The sequence below is a fragment of the Callionymus lyra genome, chromosome 1 (genome assembly GCF_982586985.1).
Source record: "Callionymus lyra chromosome 1, fCalLyr1.hap1.1, whole genome shotgun sequence".
NCBI lineage: Eukaryota > Metazoa > Chordata > Actinopteri > Syngnathiformes > Callionymidae > Callionymus > Callionymus lyra.
The window spans coordinates 4,220,910-4,242,944 of NC_141818.1; the positions used below are offsets into that span (position 1 = coordinate 4,220,910).

At 36.1% G+C, this 22,035-nt stretch overlaps 1 protein-coding gene across 1 annotated transcript in view; it reads left to right on the forward strand.

Moving 5' to 3' along the window:
* Nucleotides 1–1,579: 1,579 nt before the first annotated feature.
* The window catches only part of aacs (acetoacetyl-CoA synthetase), a 35,936-nt gene continuing 15,480 nt past the window's right edge, over nt 1,580–22,035 (forward strand). Inside the window, exons 1-10 of the mRNA XM_087788765.1 lie at nt 1,580–1,896; nt 3,829–3,932; nt 9,330–9,450; nt 10,703–10,816; nt 12,779–12,876; nt 12,952–13,066; nt 13,142–13,223; nt 14,599–14,752; nt 15,078–15,158; nt 15,322–15,446. Coding sequence (XP_087644891.1) covers nt 1,749–1,896; nt 3,829–3,932; nt 9,330–9,450; nt 10,703–10,816; nt 12,779–12,876; nt 12,952–13,066; nt 13,142–13,223; nt 14,599–14,752; nt 15,078–15,158; nt 15,322–15,446 — 1,142 coding nt within the window. The 5' untranslated portion in view covers nt 1,580–1,748. The remainder of the gene's footprint in view (nt 1,897–3,828; nt 3,933–9,329; nt 9,451–10,702; nt 10,817–12,778; nt 12,877–12,951; nt 13,067–13,141; nt 13,224–14,598; nt 14,753–15,077; nt 15,159–15,321; nt 15,447–22,035) is intronic.

Genomic DNA, 22,035 nt, shown 5'->3' on the forward strand with positions numbered 1-22,035 from the left:
ATTTCCTTTTTTTCCCCAAATACTTACGTAATGATGCATATATTTTGTCTTTTTGTGCAAATATCTATTGAGAAACCATTGTTTTCTTTGTTTGTCACGTGATATTGTTGTGTTACGGTACAAAGTTGAAGGCTTAAACAAATACACTATCAAACATTAAACTATTTTTAACTATATGGAAGCTATTTTTAATGATTCCCTTTTGCACTATTTATCTATATATATTTATATTGTTCTTTTTTATTTCTTATTTGATTTGTGTGCACATACATTCGATTCCTATACAAGACACAAACAGAAGGTTAAGATTACTATGTATTTTCAAAAAAACCATTTAGCCATTAAAGCTCTTTCTGTCTCTGATACAATATTTTTGGACTAATATCGTATACATTTTTTTGCACTTTTTTTTGTATATTGTTAGATTTTTATTCAATCTAATTTCTGTTTTAATTAGGTAGATAGATAGATAGATAGATTAGATAGATAGATAGATAGATAGATAGATAGATAGATAGATAGATAGATAGATAGATAGATAGATAGATAGATAGATAGATAGATAGATAGATAGATAGATAGATAGATAGATAGATAGATAGATAGATAGATAGATAGATAGATAGATAGATAGATAGATACAACTTTATGATGTTGATGATACAGAATACAATATGTATATATATATATATATATATATATTTATAGAACAAACAAACCGTATTAGTAGTATTCCGTGTATATTGATTATATACTTGGCCAAGTAAGCTGTTTTTGGATTCTGACTATTTTCCACTATAAAGTATTACATTTTTGCAATGATTTTTTTTGTTTTATAGTTTTATATTTTTATTTTCTAAATTCCTATAGAAGACACAGGCGAAGAAGATTTCCAAGTATATAGTTCTTATACTTGATCAATAAAGCGTTTTTTCTATCCAATATTTTGTGCTATTGCGTAATACATGTCACAGTTATTTTCACATCATTTCTGAGCTCGTTTAACGTTAAATTTACAATGACATGTTGTACAATGATGTATTTTAATGTATTTATTAAAGTATTTGCCTTTATAATTTTGACCATATTAATTATTATATGATCAAAAATTGGAGGTGGAATCAAATATGAATCAATAATCATTGTCAATCAAAAAGTAGTTAATAAAATTTAAAAAACGAACTTTTAATTTAAAAAAGGAAAGTCCTCCAATTGTTCAACAAATTATATTCCTGTCATTATAATTTTGACCATATTAATTATTATATGATCAAAAATTGGAGGTGGAATCAAATATGAATCAAAAATCATTGTCAATCAAAAAGTAGTTAATAAAATTTAAAAAACGAACTTTTAATTTAAAAAAAAAGCAATGTCCTCCAATTGTTTAAAACATTATATTCCCCTCATTAAAATGCGTTTTAATCCTAACTTATTTACAAGTCTTTGATGAAGATTTTTTCCCCCCCTTCCTTCTCGAGCACAGACTGTAACCTCGAACCAGGAAATTCTATTGGGCACTTGAACGCACCATGATGACGTAACGTCGAGTGGGCGTGGCTTCCTGAGCAGACTCACTTCCACGCTCGGCAAGTGTCAGTGTGAGCTGTGGCGCCGTGTGTTTGCAAATCCTCGCCCCGGAAAGTAGAGCAGCTAGCCCGGCGAGCTAACTCCTCCTTGGCCCGCTCACCCTTTCCAGGGACAACAAAAAAAGACAAAAAGACTCGGAACCCGGACAAAAAAGGAAGATGTCTAAAGACGCGGAAGGGAAGAAGAAGAAGAGCGAGAACATCATGGACATGGAGAGCAAGGTGCTGTGGTACCCCGACTCCAAGAGGAACACCCGGATGGACACGTTCAGGACCCGCATCAACGGGGACTACGGTCTTAATCTGGGTGAGTCTGGTTCAAGGTACTGTAGGATCTAGATCTACTGGAACCACACGTGGACAGGTACTTAACAATAATACACAAATAAATGACAATAATCAAGTTATATGTGCCAAATACATACCTCGAAATTGAGAGGAAGAAACCTCACAAGAACCAGACTAACAGAACTGTTTTTTGTTTTTTTTGTTGTTGCACGAATAAAATATGACATTTAAATAACACATGAAGTATTCCAGAGGGAAGTCGACAAACCTGATGGATGAAGGAGTGGTCAAGTGTGTGTGTACTGTAAGAAAACATTTGAAAAGTATGTTTAAGAAATACACATCATGTTTTTTTAAAAATTAAAAATAGCTTTATTGTAAAAGTATATTAACAATTAACATGTATCTTCATTGAAATAATATGTAAATAAACTGGAACAATATGCAAAGTAGTAGTAATAATAATAAAAAGTACAACAATTGTGCGAGAAGAGTCGGAACAATAGAGAAGTATTTGTCTACTTGACTATCATTAGCATCACTACATACATTACATAAGGTAACATGAAACCTATTTTCACTTTGGTTCAAACCAGAATGACTAGAATAGTAGTTACATTTACAACTAGAGGGAAGTTGCTCCGGTTAAAATTAAAATAGTTAATGAGTTACTCATGGTACCAAAACTTTAACCATAAAATACAAGTTGACTTGATTAACGGATGAATATATGAGGCTATCTTGGTTATAACTGGCATGATTTGTGCTGAATCATCAGGTGTTTTTACTCATTAATAGTAGTACCATTCCTGGAAATACACAAAAATATACTGTAATGTAGAAAGACTGTTGCTATAATATGACATAAATGAGTCAGTTTGAGATTAACTGTCTGACCAGTCGTAGATATATAATATTTATTGAATATAATATATTGAATAAAAAAAGTTGAATTGTAAGTAAAATACTTGTCTTACTATAAAAAAAACAACAATAAAAGATATACCTCTGCCAAGAAAATAATTTCTTATATACATTTATGTATATATATATATATATATTTGTGTAAATTAATTTAATATTATTTAGAAATTACCTAATAAGCATATTTTCTATTGTTTTTCTTTTAAAGTAATTCAAATAGTTAAAAAAAAACAATATATATATATATATATATTTTTTTTTTAAGAAATGACCTTCTTGGCAGAGGTATTTCAACTTTTTGTCGGCGCAAAGCAAAGGTTTAATTTTTTTTAGAAGCTATTTAATCACAATTAATGAACACAAGTTGAACTACTTATACAGTATGCTATTACTTAATGAAGCTAAGCATGTTAGCAGCAGTCGTTGAATGACAAATCCTTCAAAATATTCCTGGATCCAGACGGAAAGCAGAAAATCCCATTTTCAACTCAAAAAAAAAAGTTAATTGAATATTTTTTTTAAATTATTTTGCCACAAGAAATACATGTAGAAAACACTTTAAAAACATATTAAGCACAAATAAAACATGTTGATTTACTCGTATAACAATGGATAAACGTGTTGATGGTGTTTTTACTCGTAATCTGACCTGATCAACTTTTTTTTTCTAATCAGTTTACATCCATTAGTCAGATCTTGTTGCGGTCGCGTCGGAGACGATCCAGTCGAACATCAGCCTCATTGAGCTCCGAGCAGAGGCTGCTGGATTAAAATAAATGTGTTTAAAGTCTGCTCAGGTGACGTCATTGTGGCCTGTTGTGACACATAAATGTTGATCCGTCAGAGAAACGTCATACCTCCCACGTAAAAAGCTCATGTTTTAATTAAATTAAAATAATGTATGATAAAAATTCATTGATTCAACGTATCCACAGGAAGTTAGATGTCGATTTTTAGTGATGCTACGATAAAAAGATAAAATATTTTTGTCTAAAAAAAGTTGTTTTTGTTTGTTTCTTGACACTAGTCACCTACAACGACTTGTACGACTGGTCGGTGGAAAACTACTCGGACTTCTGGAAGGAGGTGTGGAGCTTCTGCGGGGTGGTCAGCTCCAAAACCTTCGAAGAGGTAAGACCACCTCAAACGATCACAGATTGGTGAACGTTGCTGTAGCGTAAACCGTAGAGGTTTGAGTTTTGTGGAATATTGTCTTAAAAAAAGAAATGTTCTGACCTCCATTGACTCTATCTTTCACTCCTCTTCTGTCACTCTTCAGCTCAGGACAAATCACTACGTCATCAGCAAACATCATCTTCCATAAAAACACTAAAATGTTAAAAGGAATTAAATTTTTTTTTTTTGTGGTCTATAGTTAGAATATATTGAGTAAGTAACACATATTAAAAATCTAAAATTATATACAATTATAGAATAACAAAAATAGAAAAAATAAATGGATATAATACTTTTTCAAAAATACACAAAAAAACAGAAACAAAACAAAAAGTAAATAAATAAATAATGTATATGTTTCTGGTTTGGAGTTAGGATGAGAAAACATAAAATAAAATAAAAAAGATTAAAGAATAATACAAGTATATTTTTAAAAATACACTTTTAATTTTTTAAATGAAATATTTCAAATATGTTTAAAGGCTGTTTGTTCCAATTGAGAAATATTTAAATTATCGAAGATAAACTATATATCCAAATAATTTAGTAAAATAACTTAAATTGTTTTTAAAAAAAAAAAGAAAATTTGACAAAAAGTTCTCAGCATCAGAGCAGTGTTTTGAAAAATATATAGTGACTTAAATTACAGTTATTTTATTTTATTTACCGTTAATATAAAAGTGTCTATTTCTTTAAAAGTCATTTGAATCAATAGAATATTAATATTTAACACTTTTTAAAGTTGGCCGCATCTTTAATTCTAGTTCAAATCTTTACAATGTTTACTCGTGTACTTCAACAGAACAACTTGACAGAAGAAATATCTCAAGTCAACCTTAAGTCATCAAAAAGGAAAAGTTTCCACCTAAAGCAAATATTCCGGGTCCAGAGGTCAAAGTCGGCGCTGATGGAAGGATCAAAGGATCAATATAAAGAATAATAGGACTAATAAATAGCCATGCATCCAATAAAAATAAATATAAGCATATTTTATATTGATTAAATAATACATTATTGAGGAGGTGCCTAGTATGTATGCTAATGCTAACTCTGCTAACAGCTGTCGGTAGTTTTTAAAGTTTGATTTCTGTAAAATGTTCATACAATTTAATTAATTATCACTTTTTAAAGCGAGTTTTAATTGAGATTTGAAGACTTTGAGGAATTCTTTTTTTAAGAAAATAATTGTTTCTGATAATGTTTTTGGTTTTACTTTTGGAGGATTTTATTTACAGTATATTACAAACAAACAAAAAATCAGAAATAGATGTATAAACAAGAAATGGACAAAAAACTACATGAATAAAATTAAAATAATGATATAAGGGAAGACTTGTAGATTAGAAAAAACTTAATGAGTCTTATTTTTATAGTACGACAAACATTCAGGTTTTTGTTTAAGCAGATTTCTTTATTCAGAATATTGAGTGATTTAATGTATGATTTAATGTTTAAGCTTTGAATATTTGTAATGAAATATTTCATTGATTTTTTTTTAAATAATTAATCTAAATAATGTTTATATTGAAAGCATTTTTTAATTTTCTTTACAATTGATTAAAAAAATTCAAATATATTCAAAATAACTGTATTTTTCTACAAGTAGAGTTTGATTGAATATTTGAATTAAATAATTTATATATTTAAAAAAAAAACTTTTTTTTTAATAATCAAATTAAAAAAAACAATTGTTGTAAATTCAGTATTTTTTATTATTGTTCAAGCTAACTTACTGACTACATGCATTTTTGAACTATTGTAATAATAATATGAAACTCTGTGTTATAAAAACGTGTATCACTTAAATATTAATTTCATCATTAAATTATTAAAAAAAAATTCAGTATACAAATTATTAAGTAAATTATTATTAAAACGGCTTAAAAAAACAAATGGTTGTTTGAACATTTGAGATGATAAATCAATCAATATTCCTGATAAACCTGCAGGATGTCCTGTGTCTACGTGGACCGAGTGTGTCATTGTTGACACACTCGGTCCACGTGTGCTCCACGTCGCCACCTACGTGTTTGCAAAGATTCTTTCATGAATGCAGCTCTGGCTCTGGACGAGTCAAAGACGTTTCTGTTCTCCGCCTCAGAGGCCGAACTCCAACTGGAACGTTAACAGAAACACAAGAGACCATTAGATTACGACGGTGTGTCTTCAAGGTAGCGAGGTGTGTCCTGTTGTGTGGCTGACATTGTGAATGTGTACACGGTGACAGTGTTTGACAGTGTAGTCTTTGTCTCCTGCTCTGTCATTCATGACCTCCGTAGCCCACGATCAGAGGTTTACTTTACGAGTAATCAAACCCGCAGCCTCACGGCGAGAGATTCTGTTGCAGCGCGAAGCTACTCTGAGGCCATGTTGTGTGTAGTTTGTGTGTCTTCTCCCTGTGTGTGTAGTTTGTGACTAGAATAAATATCAATACAGCGATATATCAAACTGTCTTTCCACGATACTGTATCTCCGTTCAACACTGCATCAAGTTGTTTTTTTAATACTTCTCTTACGGGTTGTATTTCCATAAAGTCTCTACGAAATAAATTCAGATTATTTTTAATTTTATTCTAAATTAACATGTCATGGGCCACCAGATGGTCCTCGACCGTCCTCCGCATCAATACAATCTCCCAGTGATTACTGAGGACAAGAGGATACAGTTGACACGACACGATTCCATATGAAATATTCGGCTCACAACACAATTCGATAGGATAAGTTCAGCTCAAATTACGATTCGATACGATATATCCAGCTCACGATACGATTCTATACGATGTATTCTGCTCACGATACGATATATTCAGCTCAGGATACAATTCTATACGATGTATTCTGCTCACGATACGATATATCCAGCTCACGATACAATTATATACGATGTATTCTGCTCACGATACGATATATCCAGCTCAGGATACAATTCTATACGATGTATTCTGCTCACGATACGATATATTCAGCTCACGATACAATTCTATACGATGTATTCTGCTCACGATACGATATATTCAGCTCACGATACAATTCTATACGATGTATTCTGCTCACGATACGATATATTCAGCTCACGATACAATTCTATACGATGTATTCTGCTCACGATACGATATATTCAGCTCACGATACGATTCTATACGATGTATTCTGCTGACGATACGATATATCCAGCTCACGATACAATTCTATACAATGTATTCTGCTCACGATACGATTCTATACGATGTATTCTGCTCCTGATACGATTCTATACGATGTATTCTGCTCACGATACAATATATCCAGCTCACGATACAATTCTATACGATGTGTTCTGCTCACGGTACGATATATCCAGCTCACGATACGATTCTATACGATGTATTCTGCTCACGATACAATATATCCAGCTCACGATACAATTCTATATGATGTATTCTGCTCACGATACGATGTATTCTGCTCACGATACGATATATTCAGCTCACGATACGATTCTATACGATGTATTCTGCTCACGATACGATATATCCAGCTCACGATACAATTCTATACGATGTATTCTGCTCACGATACGATATATCCAGCTCACGATACAATTCTATACAATGTATTCTGCTCACGATACGATATATCCAGCTCACGATACAATTCTATACAATGTATTCTGCTCACAATACAATATATCCAGCTCACGATACAATTCTATACAATGTATTCTGCTCACGATACAATATATCGAGCTTACGATACAATTCTATACGATGTATTCTGCTCACGATACGATATATCCAGCTCACGATACAATTCTATACGATGTATTCTGCTCACGATACGATATATCCAGCTCACGATACAATTCTATACGATGTATTCTGCTCACGATACGATATATCCAGCTCACGATACAATTCTATACAATGTATTCTGCTCACGATACGATATATCCAGCTCACGATACAATTCTATACGATGTATTCTGCTCACGATACGATATATTCAGCTCACGATACAATTCTATACGATGTATTCTGCTCACGATACGATATATTCAGCTCACGATATGATGTATTCTGCTCACGATACGATTCTATACGATGTATTCTGCTCACGATATGATATATCCAGCTCACGATACAATTCTATACGATGTATTCTGCTCACGATACGATATATCCAGCTCACGATACAATTCTATACGATGTATTCTACTCACGATATGATATATCCATCTCACGATACAATTCTATACAATGTATTCTGCTCACGATATGATATATCCAGCTCACGATACAATTCTATACGATGTATTCTGCTCACGATACGATATATCCAGCTCACGATACAATTCTATACGATGTATTCTACTCACGATATGATATATCCATCTCACGATACAATTCTATACAATGTATTCTGCTCACGATATGATATACTGTATTCAGCTAACGATATGATATATTCAGCTTACGATACAATTCTATACGATGTACTCAGCTCACAATATGATACAACATGATTCGATACGATATATTCAGCTCACGATACAATTCTATACAATGTATTCTGCTCACGATACGATTCTATACGATGTATTCTGCTCACGATACGATATATCCAGCTCACGATACAATTCTATACGATGTATTCTGCTCACGATACGATATGTCCAGCTCACGATACAATTCTATACGATGTATTCTACTCACGATATGATATATCCATCTCACGATACAATTCTATACAATGTATTCTGCTCACGATATGATATACTGTATTCAGCTAACGATATGATATATTCAGCTTACGATACAATTCTATACGATGTACTCAGCTCACAATATGATACAACATGATTCGATACGATATATTCAGCTCACGATACGATTTGATACGATATATTCAGCTCACGATTCAATACGATGTATTCAGCTCACAACATGATTCTATACGATATATTCAGCTCAAAACACGATTCAATGCGATATACTTGAATACATTTGCAATTCGGAATTGTTTTTAGGTGACACTGAATTTGAGTGAAATCTCGTGATTGTTCCACTGTTTTGTGGTTGAATTAATTGAACTGAAATCCAAAATATGTCCAAACATCGGCTTTGAAAGCTGCTGTAAGTCGACAGTATCCTCTCGTCCTCAGTCATCGCCGGGATCTGACAGGATCTCATTGTTTCTTCAGCTGCGTAGAACGACTGCTGCCGTCTGTCACTCTGGTTTCTTCTCACCATTCAGAAAATGACATTGATGATCCATTACGGAAACACTAGCTTTCAAACGTCTAAATGTAAATATCAAATCACTGATATTGAAAGAGTCTCAGTGTCATCTCCTCGTGTGTTTGTCCTTCAGGTGGTCGACACGTCCAAGAGGATCTCCGACGTCCCCGAGTGGTTCAGAGGAGCTCGACTCAACTACGCCGAGAATCTGCTCAAACACGCCGATCAGGACAAAGTTGCTCTTTATGCTGCAAGTATGTTATCTTAACCTTTTTATAAACACACTGCCAGCTACTAATTTGTTTAATGTCAAACAGTTTTACCATTAGATCAGTTTAAACCTGGTGAGAGTTTATACAAATGTTTTAATTTATCATTATTGTTGTTATTTTTTAATTATGTTCCGCGACTATTGAAGCTAGCTATTTTAGCTAACTAGCATCTAGCTCCCGTCACTCAATGTCTTGTTTAGCTTTGGCTAACGCGTTAGCAAAACAAAAACTTGTCAGAGGCAATTATATCTAGAATAAAAAACTAAAGATGATTTTTTTTCTTTTTATTATTTACTTTTATGATTTTTATTTGGGCGCAAAAAATCTGTTTCTTCCTCTTATATTTATCTTGAGGTACAATAAATCAAAAAGAGAAAATATGAATTCCTGACAAAACACCTACATTATTATTATTATTATTATTATTATTATTAATTTTACAGTTGATCAAATAATAAACAAGAGTGTAAAATAAAATTATCTTAACTAAGTGTTCACTGATGTCACTTATATATTGTGACCATTTAAATAAAATGGATAATCAATACATATATTATATATGTATATGTTTTTTAGGAATACTGAAGGGGGGGCGGACTTTCAACTAATACTACATTTTTAAATTGTTTTTCTGTTTATATTCTAATAAAATGTGTCTAAAATTGAATGATTTGACGTTTAAAATCACAATTAACATGCAGTGGGTAGGTTCATCTCTGTATTGCAATTAAACCTCCGGCCTCTAGATGGCAGCACCACAGCTAAAAGGAACAATTAAATCCTGCGAGATCCCGAGATTACTCAATAATTGGACTCACTTTATGATTAAAGTATACTCTAACTGCAGTTTAATTAAGGGTCTTATCAAGATGTAGCCTTTGTAGCAAGTACTTATCGGTTTCTGGAACAAATGGTGTCGCGAGTAGGATTGTTAAGTACATCAATAGAACTGTGTGGAGGAATCTTTTTTTATTTTGGAGATTCAACCTCTAGGACAAAACTGAAATGTTATTAAAATATTTGAATGTTATTTTACTTGACAAATACAAAATACGCGGTGGTGCGTTCAAGGACCAGATCGATCCTCGTACTTAAGTCTTTGATCAGATTATCATTCCCCAACGGATGCTAATGTTTAACATTATTACTCCGATCAATGTGTGTGTGTGTGTGTGTGTGTGTGTTCACGTCTACACACTTTGGCCGCTATGCTAACCTAGCATCCTCTCCGTAGCGGAGGCCAACGACGAGGTCTTGAAGGTCACCTTCGGGCAGCTGAGGCGGGACGTGGCCTTGTTCGCCGCCGCCATGAGGAAGATGGGCGTCCGGACCGGAGACAGGGTGGTGGGTGAGTTACACCCCTTTTTTTATTTAAACATTTTAACAGTTTCATGACACTTTTAACAACACAACCAAAGGAAATATGACACGTTTTTATTTTCCAACTTTACCATCTGCGGCTCCCTGGCGTCGCCGTGACGACACATCAGCTTCCGTTTTTTTTTTTTTTAAGCTTTGACGTCTCAGGGAGGGTTAGAGGGAAGATGGGCGGCGGTCGAGGAAATCCATTAGCTAAATGAGCTCAGCAGGAATCTCATTAGGAATCTCGAAAGGACGACAGAGGAGCTGGAGGAAGATCAGGAATCAACGGATTCACTTTTTCTCGGCCTCATAATAAACTAAAAGCAAGTCATAGACCGACAGATATGGAGGCACTCCAGCTGATGAGTATCAGCTCCTCCAATTGACCATCAGCTTAAAAGAAATAGCACCCAGAGGAATAAAAGATAATCTCGTGAGCGACTTTGAAGGCTTCGTTTAAGGATTTCCTGCTTCGTTCTTACAAAAAACATCATGTTTTGCAGCAACACCAGCGTGTTGTGACTCGAGCTCATAACTCAAAGGCTGAGTTGATTAAAAAATGCATCTTCTTAGAACAATAAACCTTTATTTTAAAGGGATTTCCGTGGAGTCACGTGACTCTTCCTCGTCTAGAGGAGCATTTGTTCCCTGCAGGACGTCGAGGTTTCAGCTGCTACTTGAAATGCACGACGTCGCTCTTGTCTCCACTCGTCTGCTGGGTGACGTAATCGTCGGTTCAGGTTCAAATCCACGTTGAAGCAACACGTTTTTACGAGGGTTTTTAAACTCCAGCAGTCGCACTACATGGATTTACTGTCTGGGAGATCAACCCGAGATCTTTCCAGGGTGTCCCCCTGTTACGCAACACAACGCAAAACAACGAAGTGCAAATCGACAACACAATACAACGAAGCGCAATGCAACACAACACAACGCAAAACAACGAAGCGCAATGCAGCGCAACACAATACAACGAAGCGCAATGCAGCATAACACAACACGACGAAGCACAATGCAACACAACACAACGCAATACAACGAAGCGCAATGCAGCATAACACAACACAACGCAATAGAACACTATACAACGCAATACAATGCAAAACAACACAGCACAACGCGGCACAGCGCAACATTACACAACGCAGCGTAACGCAATAATGAAAAGAACGGACAAAGAAAAGAGCTTTAAAACGTAATGTTTTTTTAATTAATATTTTATTTTTTTTAATAGTTTTTTATGACTCAGAATTGTAAAAATAAGATTCATTATTGTCAGTTTAGAATATCAGAATATAGAATATTATTTAATTTTATTAAAATATAAATATAGAATAAACTTGATGTGAAATATATATATATTTTTATTTATACATTTTTTCTTTAATTTATATTTTGAGGTACAAGAATTATGATATATAATACTGTAAATATAGTGTAATATAATATATTATAATATGGTTTAATATAGTATATTATAGTATAGTATAGAAAATGAAAAGAACGGACAAAGAAAAGAGCTTTAAAACTTTTTAAGTTGAAGTTAACAATATTGATATTTTTTATGACTCGGAATGATGAAAACAAGCTCCATGTTTCATTTTAGAATATTAAAATATAGTCTTTGATTTCATGTTATTAATATATAAATAACCAATAACTATAGATCTAACACATAACAATATTTTTTATTTATTAAAAAAAATCTTCCATGTATTTGAGGTATACCAATTTAAAAAGAGAAAACAGGAGGTCCTGACAAAAACACCTACTTTTTAATTGAATTATTATTTTTATTTACCATCGATCGAATAATAAATAAGACTAGTCGTTGTAAAGTAACATTACACAGTCATCAGAAATCACCTTCACGTATCCATTTCAATAAAGTGAAGAAAAAATCAACAATATATTTGTTAACCAACACTTTTTTTCATTTTCTGTCCAGGCTATCTTCCCAACAGCGTCCACGCGGTCGAGGCCATGTTGGCCGCCGCCAGCATCGGAGCCATTTGGAGCTCCACGTCCGTCGACTTCGGAGTCAACGTGAGTTTAAACTCCAGCTCACGAGATCCATGTTTCAACCCGTTAGTGTCTCAACTCTGGTCTCTCTTCCTTCAGGGCGTCCTGGACAGGTTCTCTCAGATTCAGCCCAAACTCATCTTCTCCGTGGCGGCGGTGGTTTACAACGGGAAGACGCACGACCACATGGAGAAGCTGAGCAGCGTGGTCGAAGGTGAAGCTCACGCCTCCTTCCTCGCGTCAACGGAACCATGATCCAAACTGACGTTTTCTTTTGTCTGCTGGTAAGGTCTGCCTGACCTGCAGAAGGTGGTGGTGATCCCGTACGTTCGCTCCAAACAAGACGTCGACATCTCCAGACTCCCCAACAGGTCTGAACAAAACTATTCAGTCCGTAACACGTTTTTATCCCTTTTTTTTCCTTCCTTAAATATTTTCTAGACGTCTGTTTGAGTCAAAAACTGATAATTATAATGTTTTAAAACCACAGTTTTTGCTTTTTATCTAGAAATATTTATGTATTTATCGTTTTAAACGATCAGATGGACGCGTCGATGAGTTGAGTGCTGCCGCCCCCAAGTGGTCATAAGTTATCATTGCAATGCCAAAATAAATGTCGTTTGTTGCGACAGTGCAGACGATTTTACGATTAAAAACCCTCCTTTACAGCTTATCTACTAAATATTCAACTCGTTTTAATGCACCACTCTAATAAAATCGACACTTTCTGTGAAAAAAGTTGAGGTTTCAGGTAAAAAAAAATGACATTTGACCTAGAAAATAGTAAAATAACTGCTGAATGATTGGTGTCACTCAAAAATAATTCCTGAAGAGTAAAAAGGAGAACCTAAACTAAAAAAAGATGGTAATGAGTTCACAGAGAGGGAGTGAGACGTAGCGAGAGCCTTGTTGAAAAGAAAGTGGAAGTTGTGTTTACTGAGCTAGATTTGACATTTCTCCAATTTTATATTCTGACTGTCAATAAAAAAAAGGTTAAAAAAAGGGTTTTTGCCCTGAAATTTTATAACTAAGCTAAATAAGCTTTTATTGTCATTTATTATATTCGAAATACAGTATAAAATAGGTTAAAAGCAATGGTTGTTTCCAGAAAAAAATCAATTTCAGTTCAATATTCTTTTGAGGAAAAATAAACAGAAGGGAAAAAATATAAAATAAAACAAAAAAACAAAAAGCATCTCATGGCGTCGTAAGTTCAAATGAATAATTACATATTTTCTTATATTGCTAGTTGGCTACTATTTACAAAAAAGTCAAATATACACAAACAATTTTAAAATATTCATTTTCATGAGGCATATATATAATTTATTTTTATTGATTATTACTATTTGAAATGTGTAATATTTAAAAAAAATGGTATAATGTCTGTCGTAACTTTAGCCTTTGACTCTTGACGTATCAAGAGTATAAATATTTAAAGAAAACACAACCTGTTTATATTAACAACAACAATATTAATAACAACAGTTTATTGACTATTATTCCGATATTAAACCGGTAACAGTGCAAAAATATACTTCATCAAATAAATGTTTATTCTTCTGTTACAAAGTTATACAATATTATATTTATTTATTTACTTTAATTGCAGTTTGACTGTTATTGGCAATTTAAAAATAATCAGCTGTAAATATCAGCTGTTGCTCACTCATCCACATCAACAATTCTTCAGCCGTAAATCAATATTTAATCATAAAAATATATATTTTCTCGTTTTGTCTGCAGCGAATTCCTGGACGACTTCCTGGCGTCCGGTCGGGGCGAAGGCGAGCAGTTTCCTCAGCTGGAGTTTGAGCAGCTCCCGTTCTGCCACCCGCTGTTCATCATGTACTCGTCCGGAACCACCGGAGCCCCCAAGTGTATGGTCCACTCCGCCGGGGTAAGAACCTGCCGCGCCTTCATCCACCACACGGTGGCAGCAGATCCCCGTCGTTCTGAATTATTATTATTATTATTATTTTTTTAGAGTCGAGCGTCTGGTAAAAGTGTGATTTTACTCTTAGAAAGCTTGAAAAAAAAAAAAAACCTTCAAGGAATATTTGCTCGATCCAACACTCGAACCTTGAAGTTTAAGCTACAAGAGCTTATTTGGAGGTTTTTTATTTTTTCTCTCCTGTTGTTGAATAAAACGATGCCAGAGACGACGCTCACACTGTGATTCATGTCTCAAACCGGACTTCGGTTCCGTCCTCTCGTCTCCGCAGGGTTCGCTGATCCAGCACTTGAAAGAACACATTCTGCACGGCAATATGAGCAGCGGCGACGTCATCGTCTACTACACCACGGTAGGTCCGACACACGGCAGGAACAGAACCAACGACCACATGCTAATCTGAGCTCATTACAGGGAAGTGAAGGTCAGAGCGGTTTTGTTGACGACGACACACGTTTACAGTGATCGCTGTATGACTTATTTATCTGGTTTTATTGATTTATTGATCGATCCAGACCGGCTGGATGATGTGGAACTGGCTGGTGTCGGCGCTGGCGGTCGGGTCTTCGGTGGTCCTGTACGACGGGTCGCCTCTGGTGCCCACGGCGGACGTGCTGTGGAACCTCACCGACCAGCTGGGGTGAGTTTGAACCCGACGCAGAAGTTTTCGGTTTTGGTCCCCGAGGGACAAGTCTGTCAAAGATTCACTCCAGGATTGATGACGCGCAGTGACAGACCTTGATGTTTGACTAATCAGAGTTAGTGTTTACGGTGGGCGGAGCTTGAAATCAGATTTTCTAAAGTAAATATTTCAATGAAACACACACTGATGATACAGTAGAGTCACACATCTATTTAACACACACTCACATCAAGACATTAAACTTTTACAAATATTGTGATGGAAGATAGGAAGTGTTTTTTGAAAGGTTTTTTTCTGCCTCAATTCTGTGCAAACGTCTGTGAGTGTGTACTAGTATTACTCTGCAGGGCTCCTTAATATTACTCTGGAGGCTATTTGAGTATAACTTTGTGAGGCTCAAAAGTATTACTACGCATGACTCCATAGTATTGCTTCACCAGGATCCTTAATATTACCCCACAGGGTTCGTAGTTTTACTCTGTGTGGCTCCTCAGTATTACTCTGTGTGGCTCTGTACTATTACTTACTAACTTACTTGACAAGGCTTAGTTATATTACTCTGCCTGGCTCGGTTGTATTACTTGGCGAGGCAAGGTAATATTACTCCATGTGGTTCTGTAGTGTTACTCTGGGGCACCGTAATTTTTGTCCTGCGTGAATCTTTAGTATTACTCCACGAGGCTCCGTAGTATTACTCTGCAAGGCTCCAAAGTAATACTCCAGTAGGCTCTGTAGTATTACTCCACGAGGCTCGGTAGTATTACTCCACTAGGTTCTGTAGTATTACTTTGCGAGTCTCCGTAGTATTGCTCTGCGAGGCTCCGTAGTATTACTCTGTTAGGCTACGTAGTAGTACTCCACAATGCTCTGTTGTATTACTCTGCTAGGCTCCGTAGTATTACTCTGCGAGGCTCCGTAGTATTACTCTGTTAGGCTACGTAGTAGTACTCCGTGTGGCTCCGTAGTAATACTCCACAATGCTCTGTTGTATTACTCTGCTAGGCTCCGTAGTATTGCTCTGTGAGGCTCCGTAGTATTACTCTGTAAGGCTTTGTAGTATTATTCCCGAGGCTTTGTCGTATTTCTCCGTAAGGCTTTGTCGTATTACTTTGTGAGGCTCCATAGTATTTCTCAGTGAGGTTATTACTTCACAACGCTCTGTTGTATTACTCCACGAGGCGCCTTAGTATTACTCCAAGAAGTGTTAATACTCAGCCAGGCACTGTAATATGAATCTGGAAGGCTCCATAGTTTTACCCCGTAAGGCTCTGTAGTATCACTCCTCAAGGCTTTGTAGTATTACTCTGCAAGGCTTTGTAGTATTACTCCATGTGGCTCCATAGTATTAATACTCCGCGAGGCTCCAAAGTATTACCCTGCAAGGCTTTGTAATATTACTCCATGAGGCTCCATAGTATTAATACTCTGCAAGGCTCTGGTGTATTACTACATAATACTACAGTGGAAGGAAGTCTCTTTACTTTGTTGTGTTTATTTGAACTGTGATGCTTTCAATGCCGGCAACATATAGTAGTTTTAAAAATACCCACTAAAGTATCGACGAGATACTTTGAACAAGTCGTCTCCTGGTGGTCACTGCGATCTTTAACCAAAATCCACCCGTGAGTCTGAAAGTTCTCGAGCAGAACTTTTGAGTGAGCGTTGAAAACTACGGCAGGAATGGACGGTCAGCAAAAGTAGATTTTCAGCAGCAGCTTGTCTTCTGAGCCGCGGCAACGATGGCACTTCGCCTTTAGCGAGAAATTAGTGAGGGAGGTGAAGAGTTTGACACGAACGCAGAGGAGAAATGTCAGGAAAGTTCTGCTGAGGCTTTTGGATTTTTTGTGCAGATTTCAACACTAATGAGCTGCTTTATTCAAAGTGGAGAAACATTTATGGAGCGGCCATGTTGGATTGAGATGAAGACGTGTTCAGGGTGACAGGAAGACGGATCCAACTTTCAAATCCCAGAGGTGATTTTTGTACCAATTAGGTGCCGACGTTTCCTCCGCAGACACTTTTTTTTTTCCCTCCCGGAGCTCGGTCGGTGAAACTCCCGCGGGATCAGCTGACACGAGCGGCTGCTGAACGCAGGTTTGGACATTTGGGTTAAATCAGCGAGAGCTGAGCGAGTGGGAGAACCTTCCGTGACCCGACACACTCGCCCGGCTATACAATTAGACATTGTCACATTGTCAGTGTTTGCATTTTTTTGACAAAAATCTCAAACCGTGATCCGAGGTTTTCATCTCAGCAGAAACTTTAAGTTACTCTGGAGCTTCTTGAGGATCCAACGATGTCACTTGAAATGTAAATATTATGAGTAGAGAAGAAATCTCCATGTCGTACAAAAAACAAAACAAATAGATCATTATGTTTTGGTCTTTCGGTTATTGGCCTTAGTTACTGGATTTTCAGTTTTCAGTTTTGGCCAAAAAACTCTTAATTTATAATATTATTTATAAATATAATAAGTACAATGATGATGATAAGGAGTCATAATAATAATAAAAATAAATGATACAATTATAATTAAATTACCTATGTCATTTGGTTTCATTGTGACAGCACTCCCTATATATATATATATATATATATATATATATATATATATATAAATAAATATGTTACTCTGTAATACAATTATTAAAAATGTATTAAATAAAATATTTTATATATTAAATTATTATGATTCCTTTCACTACTTGACTAAAATAATTAAAGGCAAAAAAACCAATACATATCTTTATTTAATATTTATATGTATATATATATATTTTAATATATAAATATTTTTATTATTATTATTTATGCCTTGTTTTAATTTTTTTGGTCAAGCATTGAAAAGAATCAGATAAATATTTATAGAATCAAATATGTAATTTAATGAATTTTGTAAAAATTGTATTACATATTTATTTGTATATATATATATATATATATATATATATTTTATTTCCTTTTTTTCTGCCTTTATTATTGAAAATAATCAGATTAACATTGAAATATTCATTAAAATAGTTTTAATTTTGTAAAGATTGTATTAAAGAGTAACATTAAAAATAAATAAATGTGTATATATATATATATATATGTATATAAAATCACAGCAAGGATAATGAGTAAGTTAATATATTTCATGTTTAAATACATAAGAAAAAATTAACTATTAATAAGTTTAACAAGACCATTTCGATTTAATTTTTAAACCGAATTAAAAACGTATAAAAACATTAAAAGTAGTCTTTATTTGTCAGTGTAAGAAAACACAATATTTAAAGCATCAATTAAGACACATTTGAATGTTTAATAAGCTACACTTTTCCTCTATTTTTAATGTTCCTAGTATAGTATTATGTCTCCTTTGCTAATATGGCTACTAGCATCTGCTAACATCTGCTAGCATCTCCTAGCACAACTGTCGTGTAGCGCTTGTAGACTTTTGACCTCTGACCTTCCTACACCATGAATCGACGAAGCGAATGCAGAGCCGAGACTCGTCCAACTCTTTCCTCGTCTTTGTCGGTGAAAATAGATTCCACATCCTTGGAGCGAGTACTGGAGCGATCTCACGCTGACTTGAGAGTGCTGCCTCGCACTCGGACTCACGGGGGCGTTAACCGGCTCCTCGACCCCACACCTGATCAGAATCAAGGGTCTCTTATTGCCTCCGCGGCTCTCGGGATCATGTCTTCCTGCTTCTTCGCCGCTTCACATCCCCGATGCCCGATTAGCCGCCGCGCCCAACCACCTGCGTCCGATCGGAATCATCCGGCGCGTCGTGAGTGAGGAATCGGATTCAGGAGACGGAGCTGCAGATGGAAATTTGGAAATGTTATTAGGACTAACAGCTGGAGGTGTTGGTGAGATGAAGACACTAGTTTTTCTCCTCGTCCAGGCTTGGGGAAAAAAGTGTGTCTGCCTCTGTTTTTGTGGCCGTCTTTTGATTTATCAGCGCCTCCATTTTGTTTTTACTACTATTTTCAGTTATTTCTTTCTATTTCTTCAGTTTTTTTCTATCTTATTGTTTAAAAATGAGTTATTTACTTACAATATACAATATAACGCATATTTGACCCTTTTATATTTTATCTCAGGGTCAAGCTGACCCGGTGTTCGAAGTATCTTCGGTTCACCTTGACCCTGAGCGCTTTTCTAGACCAGGGTCACAAAGCGCTTAAACAATCAAAACAATATTCAATAAAGTATATATTTTAAAGATCAAGATAAAACTGATAACACAACAGGAGTTCCAGAAAATCAAGGAAAAGCCTGACCATGAATAGCTCTGAAAGTAAAAACCAGAATTTTAAAGTTGATCCTAAAAGAAACTGGAAGCCAGTGAAGAGTTTTAAGGATCGGAGAAATGTGAGTTCTTCTACTTGAGCTGGTCCGAATATAACATTGTAGATAACTTCTTCTCAGAGTTCATTCTGTTTGCTTCTTGTTTATTTTGATATTCTTTTAATTATTAAAAGTTATCAGGACCATTTTGTGATGTCCTCATACAATGAGAAGGTGGAAACTGCCAGATCTGATTACAGTCGGAAACTGGTGACAGTAAATAAGAAAAAAGTGGTTTAAATTCTCTCGTGTGTCCTGTTGCTCCTATAAGCCCTGTTTTCTGTGAAGCTGACAGCAATGCATTGTTGAGATTTTTCACTGACGAAATGTAATTGATCAAAGAGAAAAAAAATCCCTCCCCTTTTGCGTGGAACCCTTGCTGTCACTGAGCCTGTCTCTAGCGTGTGGTCCTCATTTAACACTGTGACTCTGGCTGATATTTCAGCACTGGTGAGCAAGATGAAGCTCTCCTCTTGCTCGGCCGACATCCTTCCTGTAGGCTCTTTATTAAAGTGTTCAATGTAATTGGCCCCTGGGTTACTAAAATGGTGAACCTCTCCCTTTCCACACGGGTTTTTCCCAATGCATTTAAACATGCCATTGTGAAGCCTTTACTCAAAAAGCCAGGCTTAGACCCGACTAACCACAGTAATTTCAGGCCCATTTCTAAGATCCATTCTTGTCCAAGATCTTAGAGATGGTGGTGTCTGAGCTCACTCTACGGAGACGTCCTTACTGAAAGTGTCCAGTGACATCATGATGTCGGCTGATCCGGGTCAATACACTGTTCTGGTTCTCTTGGATCTGTCCTCAGCCTTTGACACAGTTGATCACCAGATCCTGCCGAGAAGACTGAGGGATGAAGTGGGACTGTCTGGGTCTGTGTTACAGTGGTTCTCGTCATCGCTTTCTCGACGCAGTTTCAGTGTATTTGCCAATTAAATAAGGTCTAAATCAGTGGATCTGTTGTGTGGAGTCCCTCAAGGTTCTGTTCTGGGTCCTTTATTATATTTGCGGTTCTTGATTCCCCTGGGTAAAATCATTCAGAGTTTTCCTGAATGTTTAATAAGCTATGTTGTTCCTAGTATAGCATTATGTCTCCTCGGCTAATGTGGCTACTAGCATCTGCTAACATCTGCTAGCATCTGCTAGCATCTGCAATAACTGTTGACTGAACTGATTCAGAATCAATACGTACTTTCACTTCATTCTAAAAAGCAGATTCATCTCTGTGGACTCTCTTAGTTGCTGCATCAGAAACAAAACAAAATGACTCCCTGCTCTAGTTTATTAGACGTCTTTTCAGATCTAATCTCCCAAAGTCTCTCGACAACAACAGACTTCCTCCCCAACAATCAATCAAACCTATAAGAGAAAATCGAACCTCTCATCTCGTTCAATTCCTGTTCAGCGCTCCGACGTCGGACCGGACGAGCCGACCATTGTTTATTTTAGGGGCGCTTGATTGACAGGCGGAGGTTGTCTTTTGATTGATTCCGAAATAACGCATGGACGCGTCCGCTCGCTCGCACAGCTGGGCTGAAAATGGCCGCCCGCCTTTCCGGGGGATGAAAGGAGTGATGTTTTGTCACTTACAGTCTCGTCCGAGCGTTGTCAGCTGTCAGGACGGCTTTGGTTTCACGCTCGGCGAGAACGGAAGGAAGTGAGTAACGATCAGGATTGAGAGTCTTAACAAGGTGACACCGTTCCATTGTTTTATTTTAAAATTGCTTGTTTGTCGTATCCGAGCGCCGGCAGGTTGGCGTCACTCTCGCTTCGCCGTCACCCTGCTTTATGTTTGCGCAGCCGCCACCCCCCAACACTGATCCCGTCTCCAGGGACGCTGGGCGACTGCTGAGCGGAGCAGATGGGCTTGAAGGGCAGAAGCGCTGCTCACTAACCGCTGCCCTTTATTTGCTTTAAAGTGGCTTCAGTTATTCATGGATTCACAGAAACTCGTTTTCCTTTCATATCGGGCGCGGAATTCATGTCCTGTGATCGACGTCTCCTTTGATACGAGCCGATCGCGTTTGTCGGCTTTTTTTTTTAATCAGACGCCGCAAGTTTGCGACGCGTGGATAATGACGGTCGAAAAAAAAAAGAAGGGCTGAGTTCACTGAGAGGGAGTGAGACGAAAAGAGAAAAAGGGCATTGTGTTATACTTATTCTTCTTGTACTTTTCCTTTTTTTTAAGCTGTAATATTCTTTGGTTTTTAATGTGTGTGTTGTTGGAAAAAGTTGA